The sequence below is a fragment of the Pteronotus mesoamericanus genome, unplaced genomic scaffold (genome assembly GCF_021234165.1).
Source record: "Pteronotus mesoamericanus isolate MK-2021 breed Mesoamerican mustached bat unplaced genomic scaffold, CSHL_Meso_final contig_173, whole genome shotgun sequence".
NCBI classification, from domain to species: Eukaryota; Metazoa; Chordata; class Mammalia; order Chiroptera; family Mormoopidae; genus Pteronotus; species Pteronotus mesoamericanus.
Window position 1 is genome coordinate 9114756 of NW_026555072.1, and position 19244 is coordinate 9133999.

Here is a 19244-nt window from a genome sequence, read left to right on the forward strand (position 1 = left end):
AACCAAGGCTCAACTACAAGCGGAGGGTGTACTCAGTCCACATGAAGGGCGCACCATGAGTACCCAGCTTGGGCGATAGGGGAGGCTGTTTCACTGCACCCTACAGGACACCTACCACATTAGGCCATGCTACCGAGACACGGAGTCAAAGCAGCTCTCCCTAATACATAGAAACAAACACAGGGAGGCTGCCAAAATGAGGAGGCAAAGATACATGGCCCAAATGAAAGAACAGGTCAAACTCCAGAAAAAAAGCTAAATGAGATGGAGATAAGCAATTTACCAGATGCAGACTTCAAAACACTGGTTATGAGGATGCTCAAGGAACTTAGTGAGAACCTCAACAGCATAAAAAGGACCCAGTCAGACATGAAGGATACACTAGTTGAAATAAAGAACAATTTACAGGGAAACAACAGTAGAGTGGATGAAGCCAAGAACCAGATCAATGATTTGAAACATAAAGAAGCAAAAAACAAACAAACAAACAAACAACCACACAGAACAACAAGAAAAAAGAATCCAAAAAAAAAACCCAACTTCAATAGGTCCAAGATTTGCATCATAGGGGTGCCAGAAGGAGAAGAGAAAGAGCAAGAAATTGGAAATCTATTTGAAAAAACAATGAAAGAAAACTTCACTGATTTCATGAAGGAAATAGACGTAGAAACCTCGGAAGCACAGAGAGTCCCAACCAAGATGGATGCAAAGAGGCCCACTCCAAGACACAACATAATTAAAATGCCAAAGGTTAAAGATAAAGAGAGAATCTTAGAAGCAGCAAAAGAAGTTAGTTATCTACAGGGGAGTTCCCCTAAGACTGTCAGCCAATTCCTCTAAAGAAACTTTGCAGGCTAGCAGGGATAGGCAAAAAATATTCAAAGTCATGAAAAGCAAGGGCCTACAGGCAAGATTGCTCTACCCAGCAAAGCTATAATTTAGAATGAACGGGCAGATAAAGAGTTTCCCAGACAAGAAAAATCTAAAGGAGTTCATCATCACCGAGCCATTATTATATGAAATGTTAAAGGGACTTATTTAAGAAAAAGAAAAAGATCAAAACTATGAATAATAAAATGGCAAAAAATACATATCTGTCAACAATTGAATGTAAAAAACAAACTAAACAAATCAGAAAACCAGAGACAGAATCATGGATATGGAGAATATTTTGTTGGTTGCCAGATGGGAGGCAGGTGTGGGGGAATGGGTGAAGAGGTGAGGGGATTAAGAAGTACAGATATGTAGTTACAGAACAGCCATGGGGATGTAAAGTACAGTATAGGAAATGGAGTAGCCAAAGAACTTATACGCATGACCAATGGACATGAATCATGCGTGGGGGGCTTGCCTGAGGAAGTGGGGGGTGCTGGGTGGAAGGGGGCAAAGGCAGATAATTGGGACAACTGTAATAGTATAATCCATAAAATGTAATTTTAAAAAACTGGTACATGACAGGAGGCAGTTAAGTTGAGGCAGTTACCCAAAGTTATTTCTGAGCTCTTTCTATAGGCACTAGGGACCCCCCTTGTAAAACAGATAGTGACCAGAGGCAGGCAATTAACCCAATTGCTTTATGACTTCTTCTTTGGGCACTGTGAGCCTTTTCTCCTCCCCCCTTCCAGACCTTGGGATGAGTACACAGTCTCCAAGTCTTTCTTTCCCAGATGGTGGGAACGATACATACAGAACTTCAAGGACTGCCCTCCTTTCGTGCTAGCATGGTGTTTCTTGTGACGTTCAGAGTACCCGGCAATCTTATCGAACCGGGCTCAGGACTGCTGAGTTAGTGGGTGAGACATGCCCCCTCCTCCTCCCTGCCTTGGTTTAATATCTATGCTACCTAACAATTTTATGAACCAATGTCACCCCAATAAATGCAAATAAAGAAAAGACTGTCCTTCATGAAAATGCTTTTGCACTTTTGTCAAAAATTGGCTGAGCCTATACATGTGGGTCTGTTTCTGTGTTCTCCATTCTGTTCATTAATCTCTTCCTATGTTTCTATCGCTTTGACAATACCATACTGTCTTGATTACTGTAGCTATATAGTTAGACTTAAATATCACATAGAGTGATTCACTCCTACTTTATTCTTCTTTGTCAAGATTAGTTTAGCTATTCTAGGGCCTGTGCTTCTCTGTAGAAATTGTAAAATAAGCTTGTCTATGTCTACAAATAACCTTGCTAAGATTATGATAGAAATTTTCAGTCCTTTCCTCTGAAATTCAGTTCTCAGCTCTGGAAGAGAAAAGTTTACCGAGGCGAGAAGCTTTGCATCACAGGGAAGTTTCCTCTGGGTCTGGAGCTTAAAGACCTGGATTCAAATCGTAATTTTGCCAGTTAATAGCTGTGGACCTTTAGCAAGTCACTTAATTCTCTAAGCCCCAGTTTCTACATCTGTAAAATGGAGATATCAATGTCTAAATGGGATAATTAGATGGTTAGGCATTGACTATCTGGCGCATAATAGTTTGTCAATAATGGTAACCATTTGGATTATCGAGAAACAAGCATTTTGGAGTAGAATTAGGAGAATTTTAGAAAGGCAGTTACATATAATGTTAGGAGCAGGGCACAATCTCTGTCATCATTTACCCTTGGTGGGAGTTTTTTCCATGTTATTGGACACTTTAATAATAGATATCACTGTGAAACACCAAGAGGATCCTTCAAAGACATCCTCATTATTTGTTATTAACTTATTGAATGAAACAGCCATTAGCGCTCTGCAGGCCTCTGCAGGAGCTGCGTGCTCATTCGCCACCTGGGCCGCAAGCCCCACTTCACCCTGCCTCCTCAGGCAGCTCAAAGAACAGCTCAGCTCTTACTCCTAATTGCCCAGCTGCTCATCAGAATGCCGTCTTGCTTCTTTTGATCTAACTAGGTCCTTAACAGGATGTAAATAAGGCAAGTCCACATTTTGGTGATGATGCAAGAAAATTAATTGGCTGGGAGAAGAATAATCAACAAATGAAATGCGGTCCTGCACTTGACTTTCAACCTCACATTCTTTGAAAAAAAAAGAAATCAAACTGATGGATGGTGCTGGCTTTTAAACACTCACGGCTGTGAGCCACAGTGAGAGAGATATTTTTATATTGTGATCCAGTACATATACACATATATAACTAAAGCAAAAGTTTAATAAAATATTTTTTTTACTCTCTGTAATGCACGCTGAAGTCTTCCCTGTCTATTTTGTCACTGTTATTTTTTAAAAGATTTTATTTGTGTATTTTCAGAGAGAGGGAAGGGAGGGAGAAAGAGAGGAAGAGAAACATCAATGCAAGAGAGAAACATCAGAAACATCTATCAGTTGCCTCTTGCGCGTGCCCCAACCAGGGTCCTGGCCCGCAACTCAGTCATATGCCCTGACAGGGAATCAAACCAGTGACATTTTGCTTTGCAGGACAACACCCAGCCAACTGAGCCATGGCAGTCAGGACATCACTGTTGTTTTTTAATGCTGGATGCCACCCCCAATGCCATGACCCACTAATGGATCGTGAGTAAGCCATGATAAGGCCTCGGCCACAAGGTCATGTAGGCCCAGAGAGAACTGCTGCTCGGGGTCTGGGAAGCACAGAGGTAAGCCCTCCACAGGCCACCCTGCAGCTTGGCGTTTCACTCAGTCTGGCTGTGAACAAAGGCTCTCTTTTTCCTCTGTCAGCATCACAGTTGTAAAACTCAGCAACATTTCAAGGAAACTCCTCTGAAAATTGCAAATGTTTGTCTGAGTGCTTCTAAATTTTCTCTTCCTGGAACACAAATAGAAGGAATATGAGTAACATTCATTCAGCAACTAAGTTGGCCAGGCACACTGTGGAGGGGGCCATGTTTCACTCCAGCCTTGCACTCCAGGCCATAGGGAGACAGGTGCCAAAGTGAGACCAGGGGCTGCTCAGGAGTCTTTCTCAAATCAGCCCAGCGCCTGTGTGTGGGTACAGGGTGGGGAGCAGAGATCTAGCTGATTGCTGCTTAAAACATAAAAATACTACTTTCCCAGTATGATGGTATGGCTCCTGTCTTCCTTGGCCTTTCTTTCTTTTTTTTTTTAAAGATTTTATTTATTTACTTTCTTAGAGAGAGAGGAAGGGAGGGAAACAGCAATGTGAGAGAGATACATGGATTGGTTGCCTTTTGCACACGCCTCAACCAAGGATCTGGCCCGCAACCCAGACATGTGCCCTGACCAGGAATTGAACCGGCGACCCTTCAGTTCTCAGGCTGGCACTCAAACCACTGAGCCACACCAGCCAGGGCATCATTTTTTGTTAAGGTTTTTATCTATCTATCTATCTATCTATTTATTTTAGAGAGAGGGGATGGGAAGGAGACAGGGAGGGAAACATCAGCATGCAAGAGATGCATTGATGGGTTGCCTCTTGCATACCCCTAGCTGGGGACCTGCCCCACAACCCAGCCATGTGCCCTGACTGGGAATCCAACCAGTGACCTTTTTGTTCACAGGCTGGTGCTTAATCCACTGAGACACACCATCCAGGGTGCCCTTGGCCTTTCTTGACCACACTGGCCACAGGCTATACAAGGCCCCTCAGCCCATATCACCCAGGAGAGCCAGTAGGTGCAGAAACACTCCCTGGCCAACAGAGAGAACAGGGTGGAGCGGAACCTCTCAGACTTCTGGAACCTGGAAATTTATTTAGTATCATAAGCAGTTTCTGCCCCTTGGAGGGGAGACTTGAGTGGATGTCCAGGAAAGACTGTCTTCTGCTCTATGAAGTCACTGGACCTGGTGCAAATAGAAAGACAGGGCACATCATTCGCTCTTGGAAGGGAATCCTGAACAGAGTCTCAGAAGGAGAAGTGAAGCGTCCTGTTTGATAACAGAAAAAGGGAATATCTTTCAAGATTAAGAAAAATATTGATCATACATGTAACACTTTAAAAAGAGCAGGAATTGTTATATTTTTTATCAGAGCTGCAGCTCTGATAAGTGGAGAAACGTTGGAGTTTTTTGGAGACACATGGTACTTGACTATACAACTTTTGGTTACCTGGTGTCCCCAGAACTGTTTGTTATTTTGGAGCTCTGAGCAGCAGTTTTCAGGCACAGTGCAGCTGGGGTGTGGAAGGGACTGGCAAGCAAGCAGGCGGACTGGCCCCTTTGGCTCTAATAGAACCCAGTATGGGACCGTGTGTGCCATTGTATAGGAAATACTGCAGAGGACAAGACCAGCTCTGTTCCCTGTAGGGCTGGGAAGGTGGGCCTGAGACGGGGTAACAGGAAAAAGTCCTCCCTGGGAGTTTGCTCTCAGACACATAGGCAGGCCCAGGCACTCCCAGTGCTTGTGCTTGGGGAGGGAGTTAAACCAGCCCAGCCACAGGGGCCCCTATGGGGGTTGGGGTCTGGGGGTTATGCCAACAGCCACATCCAGCAGTAGTCAAAGGGGCTATTTACTTAACCTTTGGAAAAATCTCAGCTGGAGTGCTTTTCTGTACTGTGAGGGACTGAGGGGTGGGTGGGCCTAAGCTGTCCTTGGGCCAGAGGATCAAAGGGGAGAGTAGGGTCCCCTCCCTTGAGGTTGGGGTGAAAACAGCAGAGGGGACCAACAGCCAAAGAAAGCTGTGCCCAGCAGACAGAGTCCTCTGGAGGGCAGCATTGTGGTGGCCTGACAAAGAGATAGGGGGACCAGAAGGCTGTTGACCATCCTTGTGAAAGTACAGCCAGCAGGCAGACCTCTTAGAAACAGTCAGAGGGCTTTATGAGAGGGAATTTCTCAAAGATCAAGCTTCTGGGGATTTGAGCCTTTGTGCAGAAAACATTTTTTTAAGGGGGAGATATGAACCTTTTGTCTCTACATTTTCTCCCCACTTCCTTGAAAGAACCAATACAACAAGGCTGTGGCATTCCTATTGGCTTAAGCATATGCTGTGTTCAAAGCCTAGTTAGGGTGCTGGGAGGAGAGAAAGACTGTGACTAGTGGCCTGCTCACCAGGTTTCCCTCTCAAGCTTCTATTTCTTCTGACAGTTCTGAGAAGTCCAGACTTCATTTTATCAGGCAAGCTGCCTGTAGCCACTGGTGCTTTGGAGCATTGCTAGTGTTCATCAGTATTCCCAGTTCTCCTATCCTTCTGGGCACATGGGAGGACCACACTTCCCTGTCTTGGTGAAGTTGTGTGGCTGTGTGATATTTTGTGCCAATCAAATGTGACAAGCAATATGCGGCACATCTGAGTTGAAGAATTTAACAGTGACGCATGGTTCTGCCAATCTTTCCTGCTCTGTTGCAGCAAACCCTAGAGCCCGTGTTTGAATAACGATGTCCTAAAATGGCAGCTCCTTCATCAGTCTGGATCCAATAAGCAGAGCCCCGCATAATAAGCCCATGGTGGGCATGCCAAATAAGCAAGAAATAACCCTCAGTAAGTCACTGAAGATTGGGGGTTGTTTGTTACCACAGCAAAACACGGTCCATCCTGACAGGTCCATAGTTTTGCTTAGCAGAATCCATAGTGCCTTAGTATTTCCTAAGGCACCAATAAGCCAGTGATGGAGTGAGAAACTTAATGAACTCAAAACTGGGAACTCTCTATTCCCCCTTCTCTCATGAGAGCCCAAAATGGCCACAATTCACTGGGAACTCGTTCCAGGCAACTCTGGATCTGTTTGACCATAACTCCCACGTTCCCAGAATTCTACAGGGCTGGGTAGCTTTATAAAAATCTGTCTCCCCAGAGGCTATTTCAGTGTTGATACTTGTTCAAAAACAGTCAGCCAAACAAATGTCCCTTAAAAAGCTGGCCATCTAACCACCCAGGCAGAACTGGAGCAGCATTTTGAGGCTGGCTCTCAGGAACCAGCTCCAAACGAAAGGAAGAACATTCCTCCCAAGGCGGCATCCCGTTCCTCAGTAACTCAGGCTGCATGTCTGCCACGGGCTTCCATGGTTACCAAGAGATCTGGTCTCCACAATTCTCATGATTCTCAGTTACCATGGCCACAGCACACGGTTTGAACAAACATTTCTGACCTCATCTGGGTCTCACATTTGAAAAGTAAGACATTTGGAGCATGAATTCATTTTGAAACATAAAAATCAATTAAGGGATTTAGAATTTTGAAGTACTGTGATCAAATGAACACAAGCTGTGCCCTAGGAACCTCATTTTTCCACCCACAGGAAAAAGAATGACTGCTTAAAAAATCATTTAGACAGCTGTTGAAGTTTCCATATAGAGTATAGTTTAAATAATAGTGTCATAGTGATGAGAAAGTTCCTGATTCTGAAATAATGGTATTGTGGCTAAGAGAATGCCCTTGTTCTTAGGAAATACACCCTGAGGTATTTAGGGGTAAAGGGTCATGATGTTTGCAATAAACTCAAAACGTTAGAAATAATAATGATCTGAGGAGAAAAATCAAATATAATAGTAAAATGTTAACAACTGGAAAACCTAGGTGAATGGCCAAAGTGTTCATTCTACTATTGAAACATTTCTGTAGGCTTGAGATTTTTCAAAATAAAAAGATTTTTTAAAAATCATACATGCTCCAGATTAGTGACTTTCAAACTTTTTTAATGCTAACCCGCAATAAAATAGAGATTGTATTAAGCAATCCAGACACATACATATATAATCTGAACAAAGGCATACAAATTAGATAAAAAGTTTCACAAAACAATACTCCTATATTTTGCGTTCTATCTTGTCTTTGTAAATGCTGGTTATGACTCATTATATTGACTTAATGACCACTAACGGTCACAACCTATTTGAACACACCTGTTCTCAATGGTGCTTTCTGCAACATTTCTAATATTTAATATTACCTAGAAATACAAAAGAAGTACTGTCACCATGACGAACTGACAACTCAATGCACCTTGAATTTTGTGGGCTTTGAAAACCCAACTGTTTTTATAACAACAGTAGGAAATATATTTTCCATTGGCATAAAAATGAAGTTAGGGAGTACACAGAAGTCACATCTATAGTAATTTTTTAAAGTTTTCGTAAGGAAAAGTTGGATGAAAGAAATGGACCTTGAGTTTCTTTATGCAATCCTTATTACACTTCCTGTTTCTTGGGCTAGCATATTTACAGATCTCAAAAATATATATAAATGTATATATGCACATACATACTTTAGTAGGGTATAGTCATAATTGTCTATGCAGTTTTGAGCATCCGTTTGTTGGGCAACTATAGGAAGTTGTAATAGGTGCTTCCCTTTGTAAAATATCTATGAAATCTTCTCATTTATATGGGTGATATCTTAGCAAAACTTCTTTCAAGTTTAAAAGAAAAAGAACGAAGAAAACCCACCTCTTCAAATACACAGAGAAGAACTCAGGACATTAAGATTACAGATTTCCAGAATGTTGACAAATGCAGCCATCGTTACCCGTGTATGGAGAACAGCTTGAACAAGTGTTTAGCAGACATACAGCCTTTGCTCTAACAGTTGGCCAACTCCCTCCCTGGGAAATAGCTCAGCCTCCCTCCCCAGCTACTTGCTGCCTCCTTTCCTCTTGGCAGTTAGTCAGCCCCAAAGTGTGCAACCCATAATAATTTCCACAGCTAATAGCATCATCCAAGCTGGAGACTCCCTGTCCTGCTAACATAGCATTTCTGTGTCTTCTGGACACTCTTCACACAAAACACTAAGAAAAAAAAGACTTTGTGGTCTCCTCAGAAATTCACAGTGCATGTCTGCATGTGAAAGACTCTGAAAAGTCCTACAGTAGAAAAACCTGTTCACTTTTTTTTAATCTTAGAATTTTACAAATTTATTTGTCCACAGATATTTCCCCTTCCTTTTTTTCCTACCCTTCCCTAAAGTTTCTTTCTGTCTAAAGTCACCTCTGGGAATAATTGCGGAGTAAATGAAATGGATCTTTGTTTTAACCACCCCTTAACATATCTCACACTCCAAGAACTGCCACCACCCTTAGGTCTAAGTCCCTCTCCCGTCCCCCTTCTCTCCTGTCCTTTCCACTTTCCTGGACCCTAGTGTCCCCAGGCCCAGGGGGAAGAGGATTGCGGTAGAAAACAAAGAGATTGGATCTAATGGGTTGCCCCACCAGGAGAATGAACACAGTTCTTAATACTTAGCCAACAGACTGACTCAGACATTGCAGTCCCTGTTTCCTGGAAGATGGGGGGTGGGGGAGGGGTGGAGGTGGAGCCGTGAAGCCCTAGGAGCTTCCAATTCCTAGCCTTCTGGTAGGAGGGTCCCTGTTCCCCGGCTCCTCGTTTCCAATTGATGCTTATGTGACATAAGCAAAAATCCATACCCCACCCCCTGCATGACATTTTCCAGGACTGTCCTCTCCCTAGGGCCATCTCTGGAGGCAAACTGTTCCTTCCATATTCCGCTGGAACTTTACCACCTGTTCCATCCTGTTTCCCTCTTTCCCGACCACGAACACCTCCAAGCCCAATTAAGTAAATTATTCCCCACTGGCCAAGGCAGTCTGGGCCACCCCAGTGTGGCAGGGTCAGTACGCCTGCAGGATAAACATCACATGCTGGGCCAGGCTGAGCAGGAGACTAGAGCCAAGGAGAAACAGGGTGCTATGGCCTAAGCCTCTCACCCTGCCCGAGGGAAGGATATCAGACAGCGAGGCATTGACTGGCGCTGTGGTGGTGTTGGCCGCCTCCTCCACTGGGGCCCTCGGGGCCAGCAGCTTGGAGAGGAGGCTGCTGAACCTGCTCACAGTGGTAGCAACTGGCTCTGGGAGTGGGCCTGGGCTGGACGCGGTAAGGTTCAGATCCTCAGGGTCCACACAGAGGCCATCGGAGGAGCGCCCAAAGGCCACCTGGCTGAGGTCCAGGCCGGCCACGGAGCCCGGAGAGGCGCAAGGCACATCGGTGACATGCCCAGAGCTCTCCATCCAGTCCCGCAGCCACTCCAGGCTGCAGTCACAGCGCCACGGGTTGCGGAAAAGAAAGAAGCGGCCCAGGAAGAAGCTTGGCTGGAAAGGGGCCCAGGTGAGCACGGTGAGGTGGTTGCCATTGAGGTGCAGAGCGAGGAGGCCCGAAAGGTTCTGGAAGGCACCCTCCTCTACGAAAGTGATGCTGTTGCGATCCAAGTAGAGCAGCTCGAGCTCGGCCAGATTGGCGAACCAGGTGCGCGCCACGCGGCCCAGGGAATTTCCACCCAGGTTGAGTGTGCGCAGGTGGCGCAGGCCGCGGAAGGCATCAGCGGGCAGATCGGCCAGCAGGTTGTCATTGAGCAGTAGGTGCTCCAGGGCACCGCAGTCGCGAAAGGCTCCGGCGTGCACCGTGCGGACTCGGTTGGCCTGCAGGCTGAGCGAGCGCAAGCGCCACAGACCTTCCAGGGAGCTGGAGGCCACCGCCTCAATGCGGCTGCGCTCTAGGTGCGCGTGCGTCAGGTTGGCCAAACCGCGCAGCGCGCCGGGTACGCGGCGGAACAGGTTGTCGAAGGCAGCGAGCTCGCGCAGGGCGGGAAGCTCAGCCAGGAGGCGCTCGGGGACGCTAAAGAGGCGGCAGGCTGTCAGGTCGAGGCGGCGCAGGCGGCCCAGCGCGGTGAAGGTGCGCGCATGCAGATAGCGTAGGTCGCCATTGTGAGCTAGGCGCAACTCCGCCAGGCGCGGCAGGCCCTTGAAGGCGCCAGGCGTGATGAAGGACAAATTGTTGTGGCGTAGAGACAGGCGGCGCAGCGACGGCAACGTGCCAAAGGCCCGCTCGCCCAAGAAGCGCAGGCAGTTCCGGTCCAGGTCGATGGAGGCCGCCTCGCACGGGAACTCGGCCGGGACCCGCAGGAGGCCAGCACGGTCACAGCGCACAGAGCAGCCGCGCTCCACGCTGTTGCAGGAGCAAGACTCCGGGCAGGTGCGCTTGCAGGCCTTCTCGGCCCAGGCGCTGGGCAGGGTGAGGACCACCACTTGGGCAGGGTTTAGGAAAGGGGAGAAAAGACAAAAGAAGGAGAGACCATCAACCAGAGGATCACTGAAGGTAAAATACTACCTGTCTGCATGGCTGGATGCGGCCCTCCACCAAGATTCTCATACCTTCTGCATAAGCAGCATCTTCCAAATGGTCTCTTTCGGCCTCCTAAACCTTACACAGGATTCCCCACCCCCTTGAGTCCCAGTTATCTTAATCATGAGAACGCAACTGATCCCATTCTAAATCCCCTCCTGCCTATATCATCATTTGTGCTCCTAGAATTTGACCTAGAGAGTGTGTTGTCTGCATGTGTAGGAGTCCTCAAAGGCATCACTGTGGCTCACACGCTAGGCCTACACTGCCCAATCTAGCCACAAGTGGCTCTCAAGCACTTGAAATGTGGCTAGCCCGAATTGAGATGAGCTGTAAGTGTAAAATACAGACCATATCTTAGACTTAATACCAAAAAAGGTAAAATATCTCATCAATTTTTATATTGATTACATGTTAAAATTATATTTTAGATATAATTGGTTAACTAAAATATTTAAATTAATGTCAACTGTTTCATTTTACCTTTTTAATGGGGCTACTTGGAAATAAAAACATATGTGGCTTGCACCATATTTCTATGAGTGCTACGCTAGTAGTCCCTCCCACCATAAGAATTCAATGCCTAAAAACCCTCATGGAGTAAATAAAGCCTCATGAAGAAGGGAGAATTAGAGAATAGGAGGTTGGAAGTGAAACAAAAGCCTGTCAATCTTAGTTTTTCTTTAACAGTCACTAAAATTAAGCCAGAAGGACAGCATACTAAATAAAACAGCAATGACCTTCTTTCACATCTCAAAAGAATGATTGTGGACACTGTGCAGTTAATTTCCATTCACCAGCCCTTGCTCTCTAGCGGCTTTTCTACATCATCGTGGGGAAAAAAAATGATGCTTATAAATTAATTTTTTCTGAGCATTTGAATGGAAGATTATACAAAGACTTCAAAAGCCCTCCAAGTAGGCTTACCACCTGCAGCAAAGCAAAATGGCATGGTCTGCTTCCCTGTGGAAGCCAGAGGTCCCAAGGCCCAGCCTAAGTTCCAGTGGAAAAGGCAACCTGGAAGATGCACAAGTTTTATTTTCCAGGCAGGAGCAGGTCACAGGTAGAATGCATGTGATCTGAGCCTCGTCAGCAGTACTCCCAAATTCCTAGCTAACACTACCCGCCTACCATTTCATTCCCCTCCCATGGTGTACACGTGACCCTGCCTTGCCTATCCAAGCCCTTGTGGGAATCTGAAGGTGTGGCCACACAACGAGAGTGCAGACTGCTTGCTGCCGCATCTGTATGTTTGGTCACCTTCTAGTATCTTTTCAGTACACCAGTTGTGCACACACCATGTTTTTTCAGCTGCTGAGAAGGGGATTTAGTCCTTCCAAAGATGGCGGGAGAGTACTCAGGCCTTTGAACAACCCTTCAGTTGTAAATTGTAGTTAGTTCAATATTCTTGTTGTAGAGGCTTGACTTAGCTTTTCCCTGTCCCTAAGAAATGTGAACTAGACACCAAGTTTACAGCAAGGTTCTTGGACCCTGTGCTGAGCTTGGCTGAAAGCGGGGCAGCTGCTGACCTGGAGAGATACCAGCTTGAGAGACAGGGCCAAGAATATAACCTTAAGTCCAGGTGTCAGCTGGGCTTATGCGGAGCTTTTTTCTATCAACTCTTCCAACTAGGTCAAGTAGAGGCATCAGATTTCTCTACAAATAGCCCTTAATTCTACTCTCTTCTCCTTTCTAATTAACAGGAGTGCACTCTCAACCATATGACTCATGTTTCTGCTCCACAATAGCCAACACTGTTCCAGGCACGCAGTATGGCTCGGTAAACATTTACAGAATTAAATGGAATTGATGCCTTCCTCTGTAACGATTCCTGAAGGAGGATGTCATTTATTAAAAAACAAACAAACAAACAAAAACTACCTCTTTGTCAAGGAATCCATGGAATTATGACATAAAGGATACAATCAATTTGCTTGTACAATGTAAGAGATCAAAAATGTAGCTGCTAATTTTTCTAAACATGTAAGAGGAATGAAGTTTTTTATTATGTATCCTTTTTACATTTTAAAGTTTGAACCATGTCAATGTAATGCCTATTTCAGAAAGTAAAGTTAACTCTTTAAAAACTCAACATGTCACTATTAGAAACCCATTTTCAGCCTCTGAAACTTTGATAGCCATTAGGATTAACCAGTTTACTGGATTATTTAGTGAAATTTATTTTTTAAAGATTTTATTTATTTATTTATTTTTAAAGAAAGGGCGATGCTGGAGAAAGGGAGAGAAACATCAGTGCAAGAAGGAAACATCATTGGTTGCCTCTTGCACACGCCCCAACCGGGGATGGAACCTGTAACCCAGGCATGTGCCCTGATGGGGAATCAAAGGGGCAACATTTTGCTTTGTGAAGTGACATCCAACCAATGCAGCCACATCTGTCAGGGCTATTTAGTAAAATTTAAATTAAATCAAGTAAACCTCAGAACAGACAACCAAACTTCAGTATTGGCTTACCTAATACGAAGACTAACTTCATGCCTAATAACCCAGAGATGAGGGCAGCAAAACAAAATTTTTTAAAATAATAATAACATTTTTGGGTGAGTTTTGCTTGCAATATATGACTGAGTAGTTTGTATTAGACTAATATTCCTGCCAATAGCTAGTGTAAACTGTAGAGAAAAAATATATTTTTAAAAAATTGTTTGCAGGCACTGGAAAGCAACCTAAACAGGCAATCAGAGTAGATACAACACTTAAAAGAAGAAAAACAAACTAGGTGAGAGCCACATTTAACTGGTGTTTCCTCTCAGGGCATTTTCAAGTCTACACTGCACACAGGGAACAGAGCTAAAAGAGAAAGCAAGTCTTATTGGGTTGACAAGTTAAAGGTCGGAGTACTCAGCTGCCACAGTGGCTGAGTGCTCAATGCCACAAATTGAGGAGGGAGAACATGGAAAAGAGGGAGCCACAAAATTGGCACACAGTCTCCCCTGTTTGGAGTCCTTAAGTGCATATCACGTGTGTGGGGTGACTCCAAGGACCCAAGAACTGAAGGCTAAAAGAGCTAAACAGATTCCAGTAACTTGCTAGTAATGGGAGATAGATTAAGAGTTCAAAGTCCATGCGGTTAGAAGAGCTTATACAAATATCTGGAGCTTTCAACTGAAACCTGAGAGGGTCATACCTTCGGAGTGAAGACCTTTTCCCTGGACAAAGGGCAAAACTAAATTAGGCCTATCCTAACAAAGCCTAAAACCAAGCCTTCTAACATCAAAGTGATCTGCCAGTAATGTAACTAAATGCCAGAACAAAATTCAATCCTCTTCAAAGGAAGAGAAGAGAATCTAGAGTTTTTATAACTACCACCTATGATATCCAGTATGCAGTCAAATAATACTAGATATGTGAAGAAGCAGCAAAATTTGATACTTATCAAACAGGAAAAAGAAAAGTTAACAGGAGCAAACCCAGAGACAGCCCAGATGTTGATATTACCAAAAAAAAAAAAGAGGATTTATTATAAGTATGTTAAGGAATTTATAGGAAAAATACATATAATGGATGAAGGCATGAGAATTTGAATTTTAGAAGAGGTATGGAAACTCTAAAAATGAACCCAGTTCTTAGAACTAAAATAATAGAATATCTGAAATGTTTTTTTAAAAAAAATCATTGAATAAGAAAAACAGCAGATTAGATGCAGCAGAAGGAAAGATTCATGAACTTGAAGAGAGGACAATAGAAATTACCCAAAATGAAGCACAGAGAGAAAAAAGATTGGAAAAAATATCATCAGGGCTTTAATGACCTGTGGGATAATATTGAGCAATTAGATTTGCACGCATGTGTTTGGAGTCCCAGAGGAGAGAAGAGAAAGAATGTGGCAGAAAAATAATTGAAGACAATTTCCAAAATGTTATGTAAAATAAGCTCAGCAAACCCCAACTAACATCATACACACACACACTCACACACACACATAGGCCCTAGGCACATCAAACTACTGAAAACCACATAAAGAGAAAAATTTTTAAAGCATCCAAAGAAAAAAGACACATTACATATAGTAAACAACAATAAAAATGATGATGGACTTCTTATCAGAAACAATAGAGGCCATAAGAAAATAAAATTTCTGGTGTATCTTTTAAAGTGCTGAAAGAAAAGCACAACCTAGAATTTTATAGCCAATGAAAATACCTTCACAAATGAAGTAAAATAGAAATACTTCCAAGTTAACAAAACTTAAGAAAATTCATCTCCAGCAGATCTCTTGCACAAGAAATGAAGACATTCTTTCGCCTGAGGGAAAATGATACTAGATGAAAATCTAAAATGAAAATCAGATCTACAGGAAGGAATGAAGAGCAATGGAAATGGTAAATACGTCACTAAATAGAAAAGACTATTCCTCTCACCTTAATTGCTTAATAGACAAGTTATTGTTTAAAGCAAAAATAATACTGTATTGTGGAGTTTATAATATATATAAGTGAAAAAATATGACAATAGCATAAAGGATGAGAAGGGAGGTAAACTGAACTGGACTTTTGTAAGGATCTTACATTATTCATGAAACAGTATAAGATTAAATCAAGGTAAATCGTGGTAAATTAAAGATGCATATTGCAATCCCTAAAAAATAAAAAAAAAAGAAGGATCTTGACACACTTACTTCATATCATACACAAGAACACTTTTTAGATGGACCATAAAAACCTAAATGTAAAAGCTAAAGCTATAAATCTCCTTGAAGATAACATGGGAGAATATCTTTGTGACCTACTGGTATGCAAAGATTTCTTAGGACAATATAAAACACCAACCATGAAAGAAAAAGTAATAAATTAGACTTCATCAAAATTAAAAACTTCTGCTCTTTTGAAAGACACTGTTAAGAGAACAAAAAGAGCCCTGGCCAGTGTTGCTCAGTTGGTTGGAGCATCATCCCACAACTGAAAGGTTGTGGGTTCGATTCCTGGTCAGGGTGCATCCTGGTTTGCAGGTTGGATACCTGGTCCGGGTGAGTACCAGGGGCAACCAATCAGTGTTTCTCTCTCGCATTGATGTTTCTTTCTCTCCTTTGCTCTCTCCCTTCCTTTCTCTCTCTCTCGAATGAAAAAAAAAATGTCCTCGGGTGATGATAAAAAGAAAAAAAAGAGAGAACAAAAAGAGGGGGCACCGACTGGGAGAAAATATCTGTATATTTCCTCTGTATATATCTCATAAAGGATTTGTATCCAAAATATATAAAGAATCCTTAAAACAATAATGGTGACAGAAGGAAACTTGACTTTGGGTGGTGAGCACACAACACAATACAATATACAGATGACATAGAATTGTATACTCGAAACTTATATAATCTAATTAACCAAAGTCCCCCCAATAAATTTAATAAATATTTTAAAAGCAATTCAATAAGATAATAGGCAACCCAATTAATAAATAGGCAAAATGTTTGAAGAAACACTTTACCAAAAAAGATATACAAAAAGTAAATAAATACATGAAAAGATGGTCAACATCATTAGTTGTTAGGGAAATGCAAAATAAAATAGCCACCTATTAAAATTAGAAAGACTGACCATACCGGGTGTTGGAGAGCATATTGGACAACTGGGGCTTTCTTACTGCACTGCTGCTGGGAATGTAAAATGGTACTACCACTAGGAAACAATGCTGCAGTTTCTTTAAAAGTTAAAGGTATACCTACCTTATGATCCATCCATCTACTCCTAGAGAAATAAAAGCATATGTCCACACAAAAGACTTGGCATGAATATTCACAGCAGCTTTATTCATAATAACTCAAAATTGGAAACAACACAAACACCTATTAAGAGTTTAATAGGTAAACAAATTATGCTTACCCAGACAATGGAATACTACTCAGTGATAAAAAAAGGAATGAACTATTGATACATGCAAAATGGATGAATCTCAAGATAATTCTGCTGAGTGAAAGAAACCAGGTGAAGTACATACTATATGATTTCACTTACATAAAATTCTAGGAACTGAAAATTAGTCTATAGTAACAGAAAGATCAGTGGTTGCCTGGGGATGGTTGGGGAGGCAGGGGAGGGCAGGAGAGAAGGATTATAAAAGGGCATGAATATAAAGGGGCAAGTGTTTCACTTGGGAGTGGCGAATATATTTATTGTGATTGTGCTGATGGTTTCATGAGGGTGCACTTTAAATGTGTTCAGTTTGTTATATGTCAAATCATACCTCAATAAAGCTAGTATTCTTTTTTTAGAGAGAGAGGAGGGAAGGGAGGGAGAGAGGAAGAGAATTGTTGGTATAAGAGAAAAACATCAATCGGTTGCCTCTTGCACACACTCCTACCACGGACCAAACCTGCACCCTAGGCATGTGCCCTGACTGGGAATCAGACGAACCTTTGCTTTGTGGGGTGACACCCACCCAACTAAGCCACGTTGGCCAGGGTTCAATAATGGTGTTTTTTTAAAAAAAGATACTATTAAGGAAAGGAGTACTTTATATGTGGCTTATGTACAGAATATAAAACATCTACAAATGAATGATGAAAGACAAACAACTACATAAAAATGGGTAAAAGACTCAAACACTTTGCAAAAGAACATATTAAGTAGCCATTAAGCACATGGAAAGGTGCTCAACATCATTAGCCATTAGGCAAATGCACTTAAAGTTACAATGAAATTTCCCTGCACACCCACTGGAATAACTAAAATTCAAAAGACTGACAACCCCAAGTATTGGTAAAGATATAGAACAACTGGATTCTCTAACATTGTTTGTGGGAGTGGAAAATAGTTCAAGAACTTTGGAAAACTTCGGCAGTGTCTATTAAAGTTAAACATATGCCTTTCCTATGACTCAGCAATTCCACTCCTAGGTATTTACCCAAGAGAAATGGAAAAAAAAAAAAAGCTTGCATAAAGACTGTACAAGAATGTTCATAGTGGCTTATTATGATAGATAAAAACTGGAAATTACCGAACGGTATAGTGGAAAAGCAAATTACAATATATTTATATAGCAGAATACTACTCAGCAACAAAAAAGAACAAACAACAAACAAGTTATGTTGAGCAAAGAAACTTGACACAAAAGAATACACACTGTGTGAATGCATTTATATGCAGTCCTAGAACAGAGCTGCTGGTAGTGGCTCTGGGAGCTCAACAGAACAAGGCCTTCAGATGGACTCCAACACAAAAGACAGCAGATAGCTACAGGACGTAGTTTAGGAATTTATCTGAGTGATATGAGCTGTATAATGCTACTCAAATTAAATTTTATGGGTTTCTTTTGCTCTTACACAAACCAACTTTTAATTAGTGTTTGCTCAGGGCTAACCTTGCTACATAATTATTTCATTGAAGATGACAGTCCTGCAAGGTATTATTCTCTTCTCACAAAAGAGGAAACTGAGGTTCAGCGTGGTTAGTCAACACCAACCGTTGTTCTGTGTCTTTCCACTGTACTGTAGCACTCCCTACCCGAAATACCTAGCCTTTCTGAGCTTCCACTTCTTTGACCTGTACTTCCTGACCTTTAGGGGACCTTCTGGCTCTCATTTTTCCATGGTTGGACAACAGCTGTTGCCAACCACCACCTCTAAGAAAAAAACACCTCACCCAGAGCCCTACGTGTCTCTACTGCCCCCTCCCAGACACAGCTATTTGGGCCGACGGTGAACATTTGGCCCAAGGAGAGTCAGATTCATTCCTTCCCTATGAACATGGAACAGACAGTGAAATCATGTGGGAATCAACCTGTATGGCTTCAGGGCTGGGGTTTGTAACAAAGCCATGTACAGGTCAAAGCTATAGGAAAGAAGCAGCCAAGGTGTGGGGTCAATGGACATGGCCCTTCCCCCTCCCATGACTGAGGGCTGGTCAGACAGCCACTGGCCAGAAGGAGTGTGTATTGTTTTGGGAATGGATTGTAACTCCCTCCTTATCTCCTTTTGGGAGCAGCTTCTTGTCCTGTGACTGCTTCTTGACCTTTCTTTCTGCACGTGCACAGAGGTAACGTAGTTTAGAGCCACACATAGGACACATGCCTCCTTTGTCTAGGCCCCCCTATAACAAGCCTCAGACTGGAGGAGATGCAGTCTCTCTCACACAGGCCCACCGCCGTCGCTACACTCCCCTGTAACGTAATAAACAGCATGTCCACATAATGCTGGTCCTCCGGAGGGCTTTTTCCGGAACATCATGAGCACTTAAGCAGCTCCCCAGTTTGGGGCTCCCATATTACACACGGACAAGCTGAGGAAGCTGCTGTGCAGAGAGACTAGAACCAAC

General features: G+C 43.0%; 1 protein-coding gene across 1 annotated transcript; it reads right to left on the reverse strand.

Moving 5' to 3' along the window:
- Nucleotides 1–9470: 9470 nt before the first annotated feature.
- NYX (nyctalopin) lies at nt 9471–18698 on the reverse strand. The gene is made up of 2 exons (XM_054566330.1): nt 18677–18698; nt 9471–10879 (listed from the first exon to the last, which is right to left on the reverse strand). The coding sequence occupies exons 1-2, from the start codon at nt 18696–18698 to the stop codon at nt 9471–9473; spliced, it is 1431 nt and encodes a 476-aa protein (XP_054422305.1).
- Between the last annotated feature and the right edge of the window lie 546 nt (nt 18699–19244).